General features: G+C 34.2%; 6 protein-coding genes across 6 annotated transcripts; 5 read left to right on the top strand and 1 right to left on the bottom strand.

Annotated features, from left to right (window-relative positions):
- Positions 1 to 3: 3 nt before the first annotated feature.
- Positions 4 to 7,572, bottom strand: MONOS_3025 (uncharacterized protein; the record flags this gene model as incomplete). The annotated part of the gene is made up of 1 exon (XM_067872994.1): positions 4 to 7,572. One exon carries the CDS (start codon positions 7,570 to 7,572, stop codon positions 286 to 288), a length of 7,287 nt encoding a protein of 2,428 aa, XP_067720102.1. The 3' UTR covers positions 4 to 285.
- Positions 7,573 to 9,263: 1,691 nt separating this feature from the next.
- Positions 9,264 to 10,241, top strand: MONOS_3024 (uncharacterized protein). The gene has a single exon (XM_067872993.1). The coding sequence runs from the start codon at positions 9,327 to 9,329 to the stop codon at positions 10,107 to 10,109; it is 783 nt and encodes a 260-aa protein (XP_067720101.1). The 5' UTR covers positions 9,264 to 9,326; the 3' UTR covers positions 10,110 to 10,241.
- A 206-nt stretch (positions 10,242 to 10,447) lies between these two features.
- Positions 10,448 to 12,424, top strand: MONOS_3023 (uncharacterized protein). Its single transcript, XM_067872992.1, has 2 exons — positions 10,448 to 11,158; positions 11,244 to 12,424. The coding sequence occupies exons 1-2, from the start codon at positions 10,605 to 10,607 to the stop codon at positions 11,899 to 11,901; spliced, it is 1,212 nt and encodes a 403-aa protein (XP_067720100.1). The 5' UTR covers positions 10,448 to 10,604; the 3' UTR covers positions 11,902 to 12,424.
- MONOS_3022 (uncharacterized protein) lies at positions 12,418 to 14,718 on the top strand. The gene is made up of 4 exons (XM_067872991.1): positions 12,418 to 12,634; positions 12,684 to 12,766; positions 12,831 to 14,069; positions 14,305 to 14,718. Exons 1-4 carry the CDS (start codon positions 12,427 to 12,429, stop codon positions 14,566 to 14,568), a joined length of 1,794 nt encoding a protein of 597 aa, XP_067720099.1. The 5' UTR covers positions 12,418 to 12,426; the 3' UTR covers positions 14,569 to 14,718.
- A 105-nt stretch (positions 14,719 to 14,823) lies between these two features.
- Positions 14,824 to 15,513, top strand: MONOS_3021 (RAN3, GTP-binding nucleocytoplasmic protein; the record flags this gene model as incomplete). Its single annotated transcript, XM_067872990.1, has 1 exon — positions 14,824 to 15,513. One exon carries the CDS (start codon positions 14,824 to 14,826, stop codon positions 15,511 to 15,513), a length of 690 nt encoding a protein of 229 aa, XP_067720098.1.
- A 1,803-nt stretch (positions 15,514 to 17,316) lies between these two features.
- On the top strand, positions 17,317 to 18,178 carry MONOS_3020 (putative Uncharacterized transposase-like protein; the record flags this gene model as incomplete). The annotated part of the gene is made up of 3 exons (XM_067872989.1): positions 17,317 to 17,425; positions 17,482 to 17,703; positions 17,764 to 18,178. The coding sequence occupies 3 exons, from the start codon at positions 17,317 to 17,319 to the stop codon at positions 18,123 to 18,125; spliced, it is 693 nt and encodes a 230-aa protein (XP_067720097.1). The 3' UTR covers positions 18,126 to 18,178.
- Positions 18,179 to 18,199: the final 21 nt, after the last annotated feature.

Here is an 18,199-nt window from a genome sequence, read left to right as displayed (position 1 = left end):
AATCATATTCAAGCTATTATTTGTTTGAGCTAATTCTTTCTATAAGCACTCAGGTTTAAAAGAACTCATGTTATTTAAAATATCAAAGAAATAAATATTCTACAAAAAGAAAAAGCAATCATACATAAAATGATTAAAGGCAGAACAGCAGCAAAAAACATAAATAGTGAAAATAAAAAATTGTCTAACTGTGTATTTTGAATTACTAATAAAATTATTGAAATCAACATACTTCGTTAAAATATGTAATAAATATCGAAAAAAACATATCAAAAAAATGCAATATCATTTTTCAAATCCAACAGGGGATGGCGAAGGGAATGGAGCATCTGGAATATTACTTTCATTTACAGAAGGAAGAACAGCACCATCAATTGGCTGATACTGAAGAATGTCCTTTCTTTTTCTGTGATGATAACTTGAATGGTGCTTTTTCTTTGAAGAAGAAGACGGAGTTGTAGGTAAAATGCCTAAAGAAGAAGATGAGGAGGAGGACAAACCAGAAGAAGACGACGAAGAGGAAGCATTGGAAAGAACGCTGTAATTATCTGAAGGCGAAGATTCACTGTCTTCATTAGAGCTTTCAGATGTTGAATCTTCATTCAGCACATCTTCGTCCAAATGGAAAAACGACACAATGCGAGAAATGAAGCTTTGATTGCGATTGATTCCCTGTCTGTTGCGTCCTTCAGTGTTATTTTCAGAATCTGCATCTGGGTTAGCATTCAAACTGTGTGCTGAGAATTCATCTCTTGGTCCTTCTCTTCTTTCTCCATTGTAATTACTAACAATTGCTTTGAGCAGCCTTTCTCTTTCACGCTCATTGAACCATTCGAGATTCAATCTCTCCTGCTCCCTTTCCTCTTCTCTTTGCCTTTGCTCACGCTTCTTTCTCCTCAGCGCTCGCTTCTTAGCTCTCCGCACTCCAAGCTGCCATCTCACGCACCTCACAACAATAACCACAAGAACGAGAAAGCAGGCTATCGAAATAAAGACAGGTATAAAATATGACTGAGTTGTAGAACTTTCGCGTATATCGCCTTCAATTGTAAGAGGAGCAAGAGGAGTGCAGAATGGCGTTGATGTAGATGGAGGAAAGCAGTGAAGCTTGATAAAGACAAGAGGCTTTGTCGAAGATGATGAGGCCGAAAATGAGGGAATGGAAGTTGAATTTTGTGAATTCTCATTTGACGGTGATGGTGAATTAGACAAAAGCTTTGATGTATTTTGCGCATTTTTGTCTTTTAAAGCATGTGTATGGATGGTTTCCTTTAGGTTTGATAATCTCGATGCTGAAAAAGTCTTTTGGTGTTTATCGTTTTTGAACAATGGAGAAATGAAATCTAATGGAATGTGGCCAATTGCATAACTTTCATTAACATAATTTGTAAAGTTCCATTCGCCGATACTCCTCAAATTTGATGAAGCATCAACGACTTCAAACCAAATGCCACATGGATACAAATTGGCTCCATGGATGCGAATAGAGCACACAGTACCTTCTTTTGGAATGCCCAGAATTGAAGACAGAATTGATGGTACAAACAAGAGAGATTTATGCTGATCGTTTCGCACACCTTCAACGGAGCATCCATTTTCTGCTAAAATCCACAGCGCCTGTACGGATTTATACGTAGGGGGAACTGTATCAGCACTTCCTTTTCCAACAAAGTGTGTTAAAGATGGAAGTCTGTCATCGGTTTCCTCTTCGCTGAGATTAATCGCAGAATTAAAATTATTCATGCTGTAACAATCGTCAAATGTCTCATCTCCATTGCTTTTGTCGATAATGAACACAGAACTTTTGTCTGAACAAAAGATATTTCTTCGCATTGAAGGATATTTCTCAATTGAGGGATCATTTTTGAAGAACCTTGAATCTGCAATCGAAACAACAGAAGACGATATAACAGAAAGAGCACCAGAAGAAGCATATGAAAACGAACAGTTTGTGAATGAAGAAGAACATTTTGAGAAATGAAGCATCGAAGATTGCCATGAGCACATGCTATTGTCTTGCGGAGATTCACTTCGGGGTGAATCATCATCGTTTGTGTTATTTTGATTTCTCATTTCATCGATGTGCACATCTGACTGTTCAATCAAAATTGATGCATTACGAAAAGATTGTTGAGATGAAACAGCTTTTCTTATCCGTTTCTTGTTTGTTCGATTGCCTTCAGATAGCACAGTGCCTATAAATGAGCATGAATATCCTAGGCATGTTGTATTATGAATTGCAATTGCGGCTCCTTGTTCATCAAAGCAAGAATTGATCATAAACTTTGTGTTGAAGAGAACAATTGGAAGAATCGTGAAGGATTGGACTTTTGTATGATGCAGCATGACATTTGTCAGAGTAAATGAATTGTCGTTTTCAATGAATAAATTATCATTTGTTGTATTGTCTGTATATATACTCGTCTCCTTTTCTTGAACATAATCCGAAGGAACTGCTTCAAGCACGGAGCATCCAATGTCGTTTCGAGTAATATTTGAAAAAACAGAATCTGCAAGATGGAAAGATGGCGGAGAATCGGCTGATATGAACAACGCCTGAAATCGCTTTTTGCAGTTATCTTCGTCAATCTCATTTGGATGTGTTAGATTATTTTCAAAAACGGATTCTTCATCAAGGAAGTCTTCCTGAGAGATTATTCTAATTATTGGACAGTCCTTGCACAGTGTATCGTAAACAGTGAGTTCAGACAGTGCAACATCAGCAAATGCAACTATTTCGAAAGGAGAAGAAAGAAAATGCATGAAACAGACGAGCACACGCTGAAGTGCAAGTTGCCCGCTTTCAATGCACAACAAAGAGCAGCTGATTGACGGAATATGCTTTACAACTTCTGAAGAAGCGTGCTTACGTTTTTCATTGGATTTAGCTGAAGGATTGTCAGAAAGTGCAGAATCTGGATAAGTAACGCGCCCATCAAAAACAATCTCGCTGATGCTCAGCAATCCATTTCTAGAGACAATAATAGATGTAAATGCGATGTTTAAATCGTAAGTGGTAACAATCATGAGATCACGTAAGAACAAGTCTGCGTGATTTTCCAGTAATCCTCTTTGTTTGTTGATTGTGGCATTGTTTGATAGAATCAAAGTTGCAATATTCTCAAATGAATACGTGCTGTTATTTGATGATGCAGTACGAACAGAAATATTTATTGGAGAAGGTGCAACATTTTTGTCATTCCCTTCAAAATTGTGATTCAAAACTTTTCTTTCATTTTCTTGTTTGTTGTACATTCGAAGTGAGGTTATAGCCGCCATCGAAAGGTCAACTTCTTCGCTAATCAACAATGAACCAATGATAACAATTGACGAATTTGTGTGAAATGAAAGATGTTCCACTGCGCTATTTAGTGAAGAGCACGGATGACTCGGAGTTTCTCCGCAATCATCTTCATTTTGATGGTGTAAAATAAATGCATTGTCTATTGTTGCCTTTTGTTGGTATTTTGCTAATAATCCCCCCGCGAATACAACGTCAAACTGTTTCGCTGCTAAGCAATTATCCAGAAGAAGGATGTTTTTATTTTCATCGTTTGAGTTAATTGTATCATCGTCAACTGATGCATTTATCTTGTGGTTTATTTCAGCTCCAGTCATCGAATGAGGCTGAAAGCCACTGAATTTTGGTCTGCGATCAAATCGAAATTGATACGGTTTGATAGTTTTCTTGAGCGAATCGCATTCAAAGAAAAAGGCGTTTTGGCTTGTAACAGCACCTCCGCTGGACTCCGATTGCCGTAGTGTTATTTTTCCGATGAAGAAATCTGATAAATCAGAAATGCGTTCCAAATAGAGGCAGCTTCCTCTTCCTGTTATTTGCGATTCTTTCTCAAAGGGAGTCACAGAAGAGTTGATGAAATCGCATTTTGTCAGATGAAGTGAATTGGCTTTTGATAGATTCGCATAAATGGTTCCCCCTTTCTGAGAACAGGAGCTGCAGTTTTTGAATGAGCAATCAGTTATTAACGCTTCGATCACATTAAAAATCAATAAATTATCAGTTCGTTCTGATAAATCGTTTTCTTCGTAATTATCAAAGGCCATACAGAAAAATGATGGTTGTGCATGATTTTCTGATGTCGAGCCTGAAGCAGAAATAAGACCGCTGCAATCACATCTTCGAACTTCAACTTTAAGATGGTGAAGTCTCTGTGTGGTTATCACATTTTTTGCATCCGCAGAATCTTCGTCTGTGATTGTAATAACAGAACCATCATATAATGTCAGATTGTTTAGTATCATATCGTGCACAAACACTTGGTCACTTCTTGAACTGATGATAAAGAGTGAAGACGAAGTAACAGAAGACGTGACTTGGAGATCGTCAACATGCAACGAACCTGAAAGAAGAAGAACAAGCGAAGGAAACTCCATAACACAATAAGGAGAAATGTGATTGTGGTTGTAATTATTATCTTGCGAATAATATGAATTCGATTGGTCCAAAATGCATTTCTGTATCCACACTAATCCCTTGGTGGATACAATGAGTGCGCTTATGTCAGAAGGACTATATTTTTCCTCAGAATCATTTAATAACAAAGTTGCAGTTCGATCATCCCTTGAGAACGAATCCAGTTCATTATTAACTGGTGGCTTTGTTGAGGCAGAAATGTTCATGAAGAATTGAATTGTTAAATGTGTTATATACAATCGTTTATTGTTGAAGAAGAAAAATGAAGGATTTGAATATGAGACAGAGTTACCGTTATTTTCGTTCAAGTGATCACTTTGAGAATAATCAGATGGAATGGCATTTTGATTGATAGATGCTCTATTCTCTATGAATACAAGGCGGCAAGGTGTCTTTGAGTTGTGGCGCGATCTTCCATAAGCTTTATTTGATTGTTCTTCGCAGCCAATATCACAATCGCTCATAATGAGTGCACTGCTAACAACACAAGAATCTTCAATAACAATAACACCATGATCATTCAAATCATTGTTTTGTATTAGGGAATGATCTTTAGTTGAAAATTTTGAAAAAATGTCGTTTGGTTTGCTTTGCTTGGTTTTAAGAGCATGAGGTGCTTCTTCACCACTCTTAAGCTTTTTCCATTTGTGCGCATCAAAAACCCATCTTTCGTATAAATCACTTATTCCGCCAAATACAAAGTTATCGTTGATTTCTGTTAATATTGTTGAAGCATAATTGAAATCAATAGAGATCGCTCGATCTTCTCCATTTTGAAGATGTTTAACAGCTTCAGTTAGTGTTTGGCAAGGCTGCTCCGAGGAACCGCACAAAAACCAATCAAAACTGCGATGTTGAGACGAAATACGATTAAGATTTGTTGAGATTGGCTGATCATCAAAGTTGAGTAAAGCATCAGAAGATACATGAACTCGTAAAGATGAATAAAAGAAGTTCTGGCAAAGATCAATATCTCGATATCTACCTTTGTTATTCGCTGAATCCAGCTCACATCCAAAAAGCGAGTTGGTATCGTCCCACATATTCTGAAAAAGTGGAGGAGAAAGAGAAGATGTGAAATCAATGCTTGATAAATGAGGCAGGCAAAAGAATATGTTATTTGCTATCGATGCATAATTATTGAGAAATGAACAACAATTTATCTGAAATGGAATAAGAGACAAAGAAGAACCAGCTGAATTGTCAAAATTTGATGAAATTTTTGTCGCAAAGCGTGTCGTCTTGAATGATGAGGAAACTTTATCAAAATCAGATTGATAGATTGATAGAAAAGGAATGCCTTGTTCCTGCATATTGCCTCGATATAAATACATTGCACCGCCTCTGCTTTTTTGAGCAGACTGATTTGGCACTCCATTTGACAGTGTCACAGACGATGCTTCTTTCTGCATTGGGCAATGTGCCGCCTCGCAATTAATAAATGATACATTATTGAAGTTTAGCTCCAACATTGTTTGGTGATTCTGTTTTTCTTCATTCCAATGGTCTAAATTAAAATCGTCTGCTAACTGATCATGCTCCTTGTTATTTGATAGGATTAAGTTTGCCTTTTCGTCGAATGCAACAAAAATAGCTCCTCCTCTAAAAGAACCGCTTGAGGTGCATCTGTTAAAAGAGCAATTGTGTAAGCAAAGCGGAACTGAAACAGAAAAAATAACTGATGGGAAATATGTTGTTGATGATTTCGAGGAGATGTTTGTGAATGTTGTGTTGACAAAGAAAGAAACTGGAAGATTTGAGTTATTCGGAAAATATTCAGGGAGATGTACTGCCTCTATTCCTGATAGTTTCCATGTTTCTGAAAGAGCGGAAGAAATACTTGGATCCTCGAAACCCAGCGATGCATTGTTTTCAATTAAAAATAAAGTACCTCCGTTTGAATAAAGCCTGTCAAAAGAGCATTTTGTAACTAAAAAAATGGAAGAAGCACAGTAAATAAGAGGGCATTGAGGAACTTTAGAGGCAAAATCTTTAAACACAGTTGAAACTGAAAAGAGCTCGGAGCTGCTTTTTGATGAGAAAGAAACTTTGGTCATTTTCAATGTTGATAATTTAACAGAAAACATCACAAATGAAATATCTACCCCAGAAAATGGAGATTCAATAACATCCTGAAAGTGCAACTCTTCTATTTCACACGAAGACGCCGATATTTCCATCCAAATTTTCCGCGAATCACCTTCGAAGATATCTGCAAATAAAGAGGATCTTGTTGCAAATGTCGAAGCTGATTCGTAGTTCAGCGGTATAATTGGGACAATTATTGCCTGCTCTTCTTCTTTTCCATCTGCACTCTGCCCGGTAATTGAAACAGACATTCCATCATCAATCACTATTGTGCCTTGTTCATATGCAGATTGGCACGATGGTTCATATGACGTGTTAGTGATAATAATTTTCCATTTAATTCCTTTTGATCTTTTTGTCATTTCAACTGCTGCTTTTATTGAAGCACAAGGGATATCAAACCCCAATCCGCAAGTTTCGCTATCTTTGCCACCATTTTTGTTTATTAGAACACTCCATTCGTGGTATGGAAGCCATGAATCTTGCGAGCCCAGAACAGAATGAAATACTCTGTTAGAAACAGACGTGGAAAATGAATATTTGTCGAAAGGAGAAAACGTTAACGAAACGGAGGGATCTTGAATAACTAAGTTTGAAGGAGTGACAATTAATGAAGCAGGTGATTCAGTATCTGCATTAACTGAAGGTATTTCAGAAGTTTTAAGCAACTGATGATGGAAAATACAGAAAGAAAACAAAAGTGGTAGGTCAGATTGAATCGTCTTGTTTTGGGCCACAAAACTCATTTTTGAAGATTGCCTCATATTTGAAGCAGAAATGTCTAGAAAGAAATCTCCAGATTTGTGTCCCATTCCATTCTGAATAAATGTTATTGACTTGAAGCAAAACTTGCTGTTCGGATATGATTCATCACAAGGAATTTCTTTGTCTTTGATAAAAGTGCTCTCATTATTTTTTGACAATCGGTGCTCTTGATTGCTCAGCAAAAACATTGCCAGCTGTCCTCCAGCTGTTGAAGAGGAACAGCAATAAATAAAATAATTCCAGCTGAAGAAAAAAGATTCGGAAGATGGAAAAAGAAGTGTCATTGCACCGCCTTCTTCTTCAGACGAACAACGCGAAAAGTTGTTCCCTTGAATCACAATCGACGAATCTTGGTACTCAGACCATTCTTTTTTCTCATTTTTAAGGTCATATGAATCACTAAAGTGTTTTTTATTAATACTTAAAAATACGGCACCTCCACTTTTGACATGCTGATTCCATTGTACCTGTGAACCGCATTTGTTGAATGAACAATTGCACATCAGAAACTTGCGCACATTCGAGCAGAAAATAGCACCACCAGAAGTTAATTGGCAAGGTGATAAGTGCGCGTCAGAAGCAAATCTCTTTGAAGTCGAATGAACTGAGTGAGCGAATTGAGAAGCTGGCGATGTTTCCGATACAAAAGATGTTTTGTGCAAAGATGAATGAGATGAAAGTGAAGTTGTGTTCGTTTGATTCGATAAGGAATAATCATTCTTTTCTGATGAATTGTTGGCTGTAGTATGTGATTTTTCAAATAATTTCTCTTCTTCTTTCTGGGCATTTTCTTTGTTTAAAAACTGATCTTGTTGAGTACTATAAAAAGATTTTGCTGTTTCATTTCCAGTTGCTTCCAAAAAGGTGCAATGTGCTCCACATGTTGTAAATGAGCATCTTTCCAAAGATATTGAGCAATCTTGTTCCTTCATATCAGATGTTTCAGGACAAAAATAAATAGCACCTCCACAGCAGCATTGTTGTCCATCGGCGCAAGAACAAGAGCATGCACTGAATTCGTCGTCAATGAAAAATGTTGATGATCTTGAAACAATCTGAGAAGCATTAATTTTCTCTTCAACCTCATTAGTCGTACGAATACAATGAAAATAAGTACTGTTAAATGAAGAGTATTTATATGAGTGATTGTTAATTGATCGAACAATTCCACCATGAAATGCATCAATGACTGAATAAAATAAGCAAGAGTCAATTTCGGTTGAATGCATGCCAGAAAACAACGAAAATCTCTTCGATGAAAATGTCTTTACTGAAAAGTTGAAAAATGAAGTGTGATGAATGTTGCAAGACGATGTTAATAAGGAGTCAAGAAAAGGAGCTGTTTGAACTGAAAAAGATGAAAATGAAGAAGAATTAATTGATATTGATCCAAATTGGGAATTTTTAATTTTGGAAGAAGAAAAAAACGGCGCAATAATTCCATTTGTTTTAAAGGCTCTTAATGAAAGATTTGAAATGTCGACATGTCCGTTTTCAAGTTCAAATGGAGTCGAAATTTTTTCCATATAAATTGTGCATTGTTTAAAAGAAAAAATAGAACGATTCTTTACTATAAATTGATGAATCATTAAGCGTTGGGAAAAACTGCAAAATGAACAGTTCAAAGTTGCATTACTACCAACAAAAGAAGAAATGATTAATGGATAAACTTCAGCGCATAAATTATCATTTAAACGAGTCAATGAATTTATATCAAAACATAATTTCATGTTTTTCATATTTGAAGTTAAATAAAATTGACTAATAGAAGATTGATGAACAGAATCCTTTGAAATATGACGATAAGATTCATTGAAGTTATTTTCCGCAGAAAAAGCGAAAAAGTTTTCAAAAATAAAAGTACAAGAAATCAGTATTAGATGCAATATATTACAAATCATTTTACGTGTATTCACTTCGTTGAAAAGGCATTTAAAAAAATTGAAAATATTATGATGGGTCACAACATAACCTTTATTTTGAAAAAGAAATCTGAGATTTTTATTTTTTCATTATTTGTGGGGAAATTAAGATTTCGATGATAGGATCAATGTCAAAACGTCAATCAAACAAAAAGCTTAAGCATTTGTACGGTCTAATTCTTCAAAGTAAAAAAGGAGATTTATTTCAGTATATCGCGCAATTACCAATTTCTTCTGTCCAAGACGTTTGCTTTGGACTAGATTTCTCTACCCTTCAAAAATTGGCAATGATTCTTATTTCTGGTTTGCAAGATCTACTTGATGAAGAACCAGCATTCGATAAGAAAACCATAGCAACAGCTTCTGACACATCTGAATCAAGCCAACAAGAACAGCAGAAAGTTGGAAGAGTTGGTTTACTTTGCACATGGCTGAGACTTATTTTCACACTTCATGGAGAGCGTATTCTTCAAAGTTCATCTGAACAAGACATGAAAATTCTAACTTCAACATGGATTCGACAAAGTCTTTCAAAAGATACAATTCTCATGAAAAGGCTTCTTGCTACGAAAGGTCGTTTTGATCTCCTTATGGCAATGCTTCCACCAAAAGAACCTGATTTTAGCGTTGCAAACGATATCCATAAAGATAACATGAAGAGTTCAGAAATTTCAAACAGAAGGGCACATGTTGTATCACAACCTTCGATAAGTGAAGCAACTTTGCCATCGAAATTTGTTTCAGAAAAGGAGTTAACCACTTCCGCTAAAGACGAAAATTCTAAAGATCATGAAAAATCTAGTAAAGAATCTGGAGAAACAACTCCTCCTGAAACTTTACTTGATGATTCAGAAGAAATGTGGAGTAGCAAAAAACAAAAAAGAAAGTTTAAGGCGTGAAAGAAATAATGCAAACTTCGTTTTTTATACTTTTTTTTGAAAATGAATTCTGCACTTCAAAATAGCAAATGTTTTCATTTCACTTTTTCACTTCATATATTTTCGTTAATATTTGGACAAATTTAAGTGAAATTTAAAAGGTTTTATTTCTGAATGACTATAATTTGTGCAACATATAATACGTTTAGATCGTATTGATGGAGCAATGTCTAAACAAATACCAACAAATACTCAATTTGAATTGCTTCATCGATGCATTCGTATGACAATTTTTTTTTATTTATACAGAAAGTGTTCAAAATATCTTTTTTTTAAGCCATTTACTCAACAACTGCATTTACTCCATTTTTTCTTCTCGTTACAACTATAATATGCTTGTTATTAGCAACCTTTCTCATAATTCAAGAATTTAGAAAGAAACATGCAAAAAGGAATTATTACAAAATTGGTACACTTATCACACATTTTCTGTGTACATTTTTAATTTCTCTAAACATGATTGTCCCTTTGCCTTATTCAAAGTTCACACAATTAATATTTTGCGCGTATTTATTTGACTCTTTCTTTTACATTGCTTGGGGACTGTTAATGATCACTGTATGGAAAGCAACTGGTGCACCATCAATCTCAAAACATTATCCAAAATTGAGTAGAATTTTCGACATAGTTCTTTGGGTTGGACTTGTTGGTCTAAATATTTTTCTTTTTGTTGGGACAATGATAGAAGCAAGTTCGGAAAAAGGAAATAGCGTTTTTTTGCTTTTGAGATACGTTCTGAACGATTTGTTTTATACCATCTGCTCGTTTCTGATTGATATAGCATTGATTTGGATCTGGAAGACGCGCATACCGAAAAATATAACATCACAACAAATGATGCAATTTAAAAATACTATTATCGCGTTCTCTGCGATGATGATATTTTTAACAATTCTATTTTTAACTACTTCAATTTTGCATGTGTTATTCATTGAAGTTGATGATTTCATTGTTAAACACGATGAGCAAATAAAGTGTGTTAACGATCCACCGTCAGATAAAGATAATTGGTTTGCAGTTTTTTTTATACAAGAAATTTTCATTATGAATGAACTTTTGTCATTTTTTCGATATGTTAAAAACTGTTTATAACAGCTCGCCAACTCTAAACAGAAAATCCACATTTCGTTTTTTCACAACCACTCTTCCTATTTTAATATTTGTCGGGTTGTACTTCGGGATCTACGTGTCATCTGGCAGAAAGCAGCCGAACCAATCAGAAAGCAGCAATGCGAGGCCAAAAGCAGCAAGGAAAACGAGAGTGGAGAAAGGGGCACACAGACAAAAGATGAAAGCATATGCAATGCGCGGCAGTGAATTGACCACTTCGCTGACCTCTTCGCCTGGCTCGAATGATTTCTCTGCTTCTTCTGCTGATGCAGCCACTTCTTTGCATTCGACTTCACTTGGCTCGAAAAGAGTGCTGATGAAAGAGATCAAAGAAGTGAGGGGCGGAGATGGGTTGGACGAAGAAGCGTATTTGTCAAGTTTCATAGGCGCTTCGTCATTTACGCAGCAGCAGGAGTTGCTGAGTCAGAGCTTGTCGCTTCTTGCCTCAGAAGACGATATGACTGAGACAAACAGTATCAATTCAACTGAGTCGAGAAAAAAGAAGAAGAAGAAAAAGAAGAAGAAGAAGAAGAAGATGGGAGCAGGGCCTGTCGCAGAAGGTGCTGAATATGTCAAAGAAGGAGATGAGAATGCAAAAGAAAGAAGCGAAGTTGATGGAGAAATGAATGAGAGAGAAAGCTGAGGAAATGTTTGATGTAGTTTGAAACAGTCAAACTATTGCGTGAATGATAAGTCCTATGAAAGTCCAAAGAATCACTCGCAAAAGGAGCAATTGTTGATTTTTTTGAAAGGATGCAAATAAAACAGAGATCAAAATGTCTGTTAATGTAAACCTGATTCTTTTGATGCAATTATCAAATTATTTTTTAAAGGATCGATTTATCCTTGAAGACAATGAATTGGATGTTGTAATTTTTTCTGTTTCGTTTATATATAATATTTTTTTAATAGTTCTTTCTTTAAATTTCGTGTAGTTTATTTTTTTTTTTCACATTTTTTAATGCTATTTTATCTTTCGTTGAATGTGTATCAATGAGGATTTAAACTGTGAGGATTTTTATTGAAAAGTTCATTTTGTTCTCTTTCGAAGCATTTTCTAACGGTTCATAATTAATGAGGTTGATAATTATTTGCATTGAAATAATGTTTTTTGTTCATATTGTACAGTTTTTAATCCATGAACTGAAGGGCACCCATAAAGAGAAACATGTGGTTTGATTCTTTACCTGTTCACGACATTCAACTCAATCAAAAAGAAAGAAAGATTTTAAAGCAAGTTATACCATCATTTCTTGCCTTTAAGTATTTTGTAATTGAGTCATATCGAGAGAAACTTACCACACATTTTGGAGGAGTGGAAGACATTGACCAAGAATCATTTGATCATATTTCTACTCTTCTTCTTTCAAACATAGGTATTCACTTAGAACTTTAACATGAGTCTCCTTTTTTTACATCCATTAGATATGTTTTTTTTCGCGTTTAATCAGGAAATAACAGATGAGAATGATGAACCTTCTTCTTCTCCGTTGACACAAAAAATAGATGTATGTTTATCTTATTTTGATTAAAGAAAAGTAATATTACTACTTGAAAACGTTGTTTTTATAGGCGCTTTCTCCTTTAATTGGTGCCCTTCAACTTTTGCAAAACACACAAATATCAGCTACACAAAAGGTTCAGCAAGAATTAATATCCCTCAAACGCGAAATTCAAGATAAGTTTGTTGGGCATTCAACTTTGTTATCTGAAAATCATTCAACTGAAGGATTACAAAATGAAATGAAAGGTAGCTCTTTTAAGAACCATGAAGAAGCGGAACAAATTGTCGCATCAAAGAATAATTTTGTGGAATCTGGTAATGAAGTCGAAAATTTTTCTCGAAATGAAACAAATCAAATTAATAAAGGTCAACCTTCTATTCCTCAAGAGATTAAACAAATTGAAAGAGGGGAAGAAGATTCAACAAAGAACGAAAAAGAAAGAGATCAAGTGAATGAAGTGATTAGTGAAGATCTGCAAATAGATGAATCAAAGCCTGTTGCTGTTGGTAACAGACTGAATGAAGCAAAAGAGGATGATTTGTCCAATGGCTCTAATGTTAAAATTTATGAAGCCCCAGAACAGAACAAAGGCTCAATTCGTGATTATCCAAAAGATGTGATTGCAGAACGGGAGGTGCCTTCCTCCAGACGCATTGCGGAAAATGACATGCTTGGTATTTACGCTGAGCAAATGACAAAATCAGAAAATGCACCAAGAAAAGCTGAAGAAAAGAGAACAGAAAACATGAAAGTGTCAGATGACATAACAAAAAAGGAAGACTCTTCAGCTGCTGAAGGTGCTAAAAATGATGAGTCATTTGAAGTTGTGGAAGAAGCTTTACCGCAACACGACATGCGATCCAATCGCACTTCGACCATTCCATCAAGCAATTTTGATTCTGCTGAGAAAAAGAGCCATTACTCAAATGTTGATGAATTTCAACAGTTTCGACAGTTTCAGTCACAAACATCACAACCAACGTCATTGCCTTCCTTCTCTGGCTCTTCTTCTATCGCTGTTTCTGCAGCCACCAACAATCCTGCTTCTGCTTCTTCTTCTTCTTCTTCTCCTAAACAATACAGTTTATCTTCTGAATTAACTTCTTCTGCTCGTTCATCAGCTGACCGATCTCCTCCTCCCTACGATTTCTCTCAAACTGCCTCTGCTTCTTCTTCTTCGTCGTCTTCTTCTGAGTCTGCCGCAGCGCCAAGCTCTTTTTCAGCCTCTTCTTTGTCAGCCACAACAACATCGAAGTATGCTGAATGCCCTCATTGCCACAAGCAGATACTCAAGAGCATATTTCAGGTACAGACAAAAAAATAACTTTTTTTTTGTTTTTTTTATTGAGAGGTTATTGTACCATTGAATTGGATATTAAAATATTCATAAATTTTATGTGTTTTTTCATGTTTTTATGCATTTTCAATATCTTCATATGAATTAACTTTCATTTTTTAATTCTTTCTCAATTATTTTTTTTTTATCTTCTTTCTCCAAAAATATGCATTCCTTTTATCTTCAATTATTCTGATGGTATTAGGTCCACACAAATCGTTGTGCTAAATCTTCATCGTCTTTTGCTGCAACTTCTGCTTCAATTAATCCCTCGCTGAATGTTACATCTTCTTTACCACAGTCATCTCCTTCTTCATCAACTACTGCATCTTCTAGTGACACCACGTCATCGGCGGAAATGAAAGAGTGCAGATTCTGTCACGCAAAGAGAAAGGCTCATCTTATGGAGATACATGAGCAATATTGCTCAGAAAATCCCGAAAGGAAAAACAGAACTTTAAAAAATTAAATCAGAAGTCAACATTTTAACTAGTCAAGTTCTTAAATTTTTTTTCGTTTTTGTGAAATTGTTTGAAATTCGATATAATTTCAAACTACTGTACATTTACATAATCTTTTGTAGTTTAATTTTAAATAATGCATGTATTAAAAAAAAAAAGAACTTCTTTGAAACCTTAATAAATTTATTAACTTTTTGATCATTTAAATTCAATCGTGGAATTACAAATTCTTTTTCTTTCCGAATTCAATAAAGAATATTTCTATGATCCAAGAAAACTTAAAAGGAGATAAGATTATTGCGGATGAAGCAAAAAAAGTTCCTTCATTGAAGCTTGTGCTTGTTGGCGACGGAGCAACTGGAAAAACTACATTTCTCCAAAGACACTTAACTGGAGAATTTGAAAAGCGATATATTTCCACAATTGGTTCTACTGTTTCCAATCTCGAGCTTTATACAAACAAAGGACCTGTTAATTTCTGCATTTGGGATACTGCTGGCCAAGAAGTATTTGGGGGACTTAGAGATGGATATTACATACAGGCTAATTGTGCATTTATTTTCTTTGACGTAACTTCAATGTTTACATATACAAGTGTTGAAAAGTGGCATAGGGATCTGACTAGAGTTTGTGATAATATTCCAATTGTTCTTATCGGGAACAAAATTGATGTTAAAGATCGGCAAGTTAAAACAAAGCAAGTGCCGTTTCATCGAAAGAAAAATCTGCTATATGTGGAAATGTCAGCAAAAGCAAACTACAATATCGAAAAGCCGTTTTTATTGGTTTTGTCGAAGCTTATTGGATCTAATGTCGAACTTGTTGAGCAGCCTGCAACATTGCCTCCAGAAGTCATTATTGATCCCCTTACTGTGCAATCTTCAGAATTGGAAACTCAATACATTAATGCCATTCCGATGCCCCCAGCGGAGATGATGGAAGATAGCTTCTAGAAAAAGCCAATTACAATTTTTATGAAGAAAAATAATTCTTCAATTATTACAAAGAAGATGTCTGACTTAATGTCAGAAGTTCATCTCATTGAGCTTGCCCCTTGGCTCAATTTTATTTGTTATTTTATTGAATTTTTTCTTTATATTTTCATTTCTTTTTTATTGATGAATGAATGAATGTGTATGTGTTATGTTTGTATATTTATGACGAATGAATGCTCGAATGTTATCGTGTTTTCTTTGTGATGAATGAATTTTTTTTTTCATTTATAAATGTGATTATTGCATATGAATGTGTGATTGAATGAATGAAACATTGAATGTGGAATACAACGACCATATGAACATTGAACGATGATGAATTATATCATTGTTGTTAGTTCGTTTTGTTTGTTGACATTCATTATTTACTATATGCTTTCTATTCTGAGAAATCTATTCTATAAAATCCGAATGTGAGTTGCAAGCGACCGCTTGCTTGAGAAATGGAAATTTTTACAAATGATATTCTTTTTATTGATATTGTTTTACTTTTGTCAAATTTGAAATAACAGTGGAATTTGTGACAATCTTTTTTGTTTGATTAATTTCCTTCCTTTCGAAATTTTAATATAAAATTAATTTGATGATGTTTTTGATTAAATGTTTCTATAAAAATGCTCATAACAATTTCATTGTTCATCTAAATTTTGTTCTAATTTTGGACTTTTATATTGAAGAAAAAGCTTGTCCAAAAAGAATGATAAAACTTAATCACTGTTTTCCTTTCATACAAAAATCAATTTGCACATTTTTCATTTCTTGCTATTTGTTAATTTTTTTATTTTTTTCTTTGAAAAAAATAATAAATTAGGAATGTTGTAATGAAAAAATCAAAAATTTTAAAGCTGTATAACAATTATAATTCTAACTGAGAAAGTTTGCTGTTGAATAATTAATTTGGCAAATAAATTATTAATTTTTTCATGCAAAAAACTAATATGTCATTCAAAATAACAATTTTTGTAAAAAAAAATAAAATTTTTTCGAACAAAATTTCTGTTTTTGCAATAGTGATGCAAATTTCACTTTTTCTCACTGTGTGAATTTTATTTGAAAATTTTAAAAATATTCTCTAAAAAAATGAAAGTTTTCTGAAGATTTTGATTCTTGCATAAAGTTTATATTAATACAATCAAAAACAAATTAGAATAGGATAATTCTATTTTCACAAAATTCATTGACATATGGCACTTATTCGCCACCTTGCCAAATTAAAGACAAACTTTTTATAATATGTTTAAAGCATATTTGAATAGATAATTCAATAGTTACTAAGTGGAAAAATCAGATTTATGAAGAAAATATTTTGTAAATCCATAAAAAATTCAAAATATAAATAAACAAAATTATTAGTAATAATATTGATGAGTATATATATAATATCAAAATTTTGATGAATGACAAATATTGAATTATTAAACGGAGGAAATGTAGAATTTGGTGAAGATTTTTCACGATAATGGAGAAACAATGCAATGACTTCACGATTATGTCGTGAACACTGTAAGAAGATGCCCAATTGCAAATTGTCGTTCATAAATGATTCTTATTATTGGAAGAAAAGGAAAATGGTTCTTCAGATGCCGCAAATGTGGAAAAGAAGTTTTTAATTTGATAGGATTTCTATTTTGAAAATTGGAGCTTTCAATTTCAAATCTAATTCTGATCCTTTTATTCTTTTACCATCATCTCAATATAAAACGAACATCTTCTCTCACTTCATGCGAAAGACATAATGTTTCTTATAATAATTACATTTGCATGAGAACATGCGATATGATGAAATGTGGAATTCAAATTCCTATGGGAGATCCTGGCCGCATTGAAGAAAATGATGAAGCTGTTTGGAGAAGGCGAAAATACAAGAGAGGTTTTAATTCTTTATCTATTGAAATATTATTATATATTGAAATATTTTTTTATTAGGACGTGCCAAGAAGCAAACATGGATTTTCGGTACTCATGAACGTGGAGGAAAAGCATTTGTTTATGCTATGGGCAACAGATCTGCTTCTGTATTAATTCCGTTAATTAAAACATATATTCGTCCCGGAACAGAAATACATTCTGATAAATGGAAAGCATATTCTTTTTTGAGTGAGAATGGATTCACACGCAAGACTGTCAATCATTCCGAGCATTTTTTGGGTTTTTATTTTCTCTTTTTATTGTCTTTTTTTCATGAAATGTTATTACTCACTTATTCAGATGCAATTCCCGGTGCTTGCACTAATCATATAGAAGCATTGTGGGCTGCACTTCGTAAGTTCATGCCTTCACATGGAGAAAGACCAAATCGAATGCAAGAATTTATTTATTCATTTTTGTTTTTCAGAAATCGAAAAGTTGATTTTTCCATTTTTGTGTCGAATGTGATGAAATACAGTGATGAAGAACACAAAGCTCTTGAGGATGAAGCTTTTGGCCCAGAAGAAGAGGAAGAAGAGGTTGGAGCTGAAATATTACACGAAGAAGAATCTTCAGAGTCTGATTATGTGCTTGAAACAGATACATCATCAGACAGGGATGGGGATGGAGCTGATGCATCTGAATGGGAGGCCAATAAATAAAGACCGAATTTTCCACATATCATTCTTCTTAAAATAAAAAACAACTGCTCTCTTTGATTATTTCTTTGTTTTAT

The sequence above is a fragment of the Monocercomonoides exilis genome, assembly GCF_001643675.1.
Source record: "Monocercomonoides exilis strain PA203 chromosome Unknown scaffold56-565389, whole genome shotgun sequence".
NCBI classification, from domain to species: domain Eukaryota; phylum Preaxostyla; order Oxymonadida; family Polymastigidae; genus Monocercomonoides; species Monocercomonoides exilis.
The sequence above is the reverse complement of the archived record's forward strand: the minus strand, read 5'-3'. Positions and strand labels throughout refer to the sequence as shown.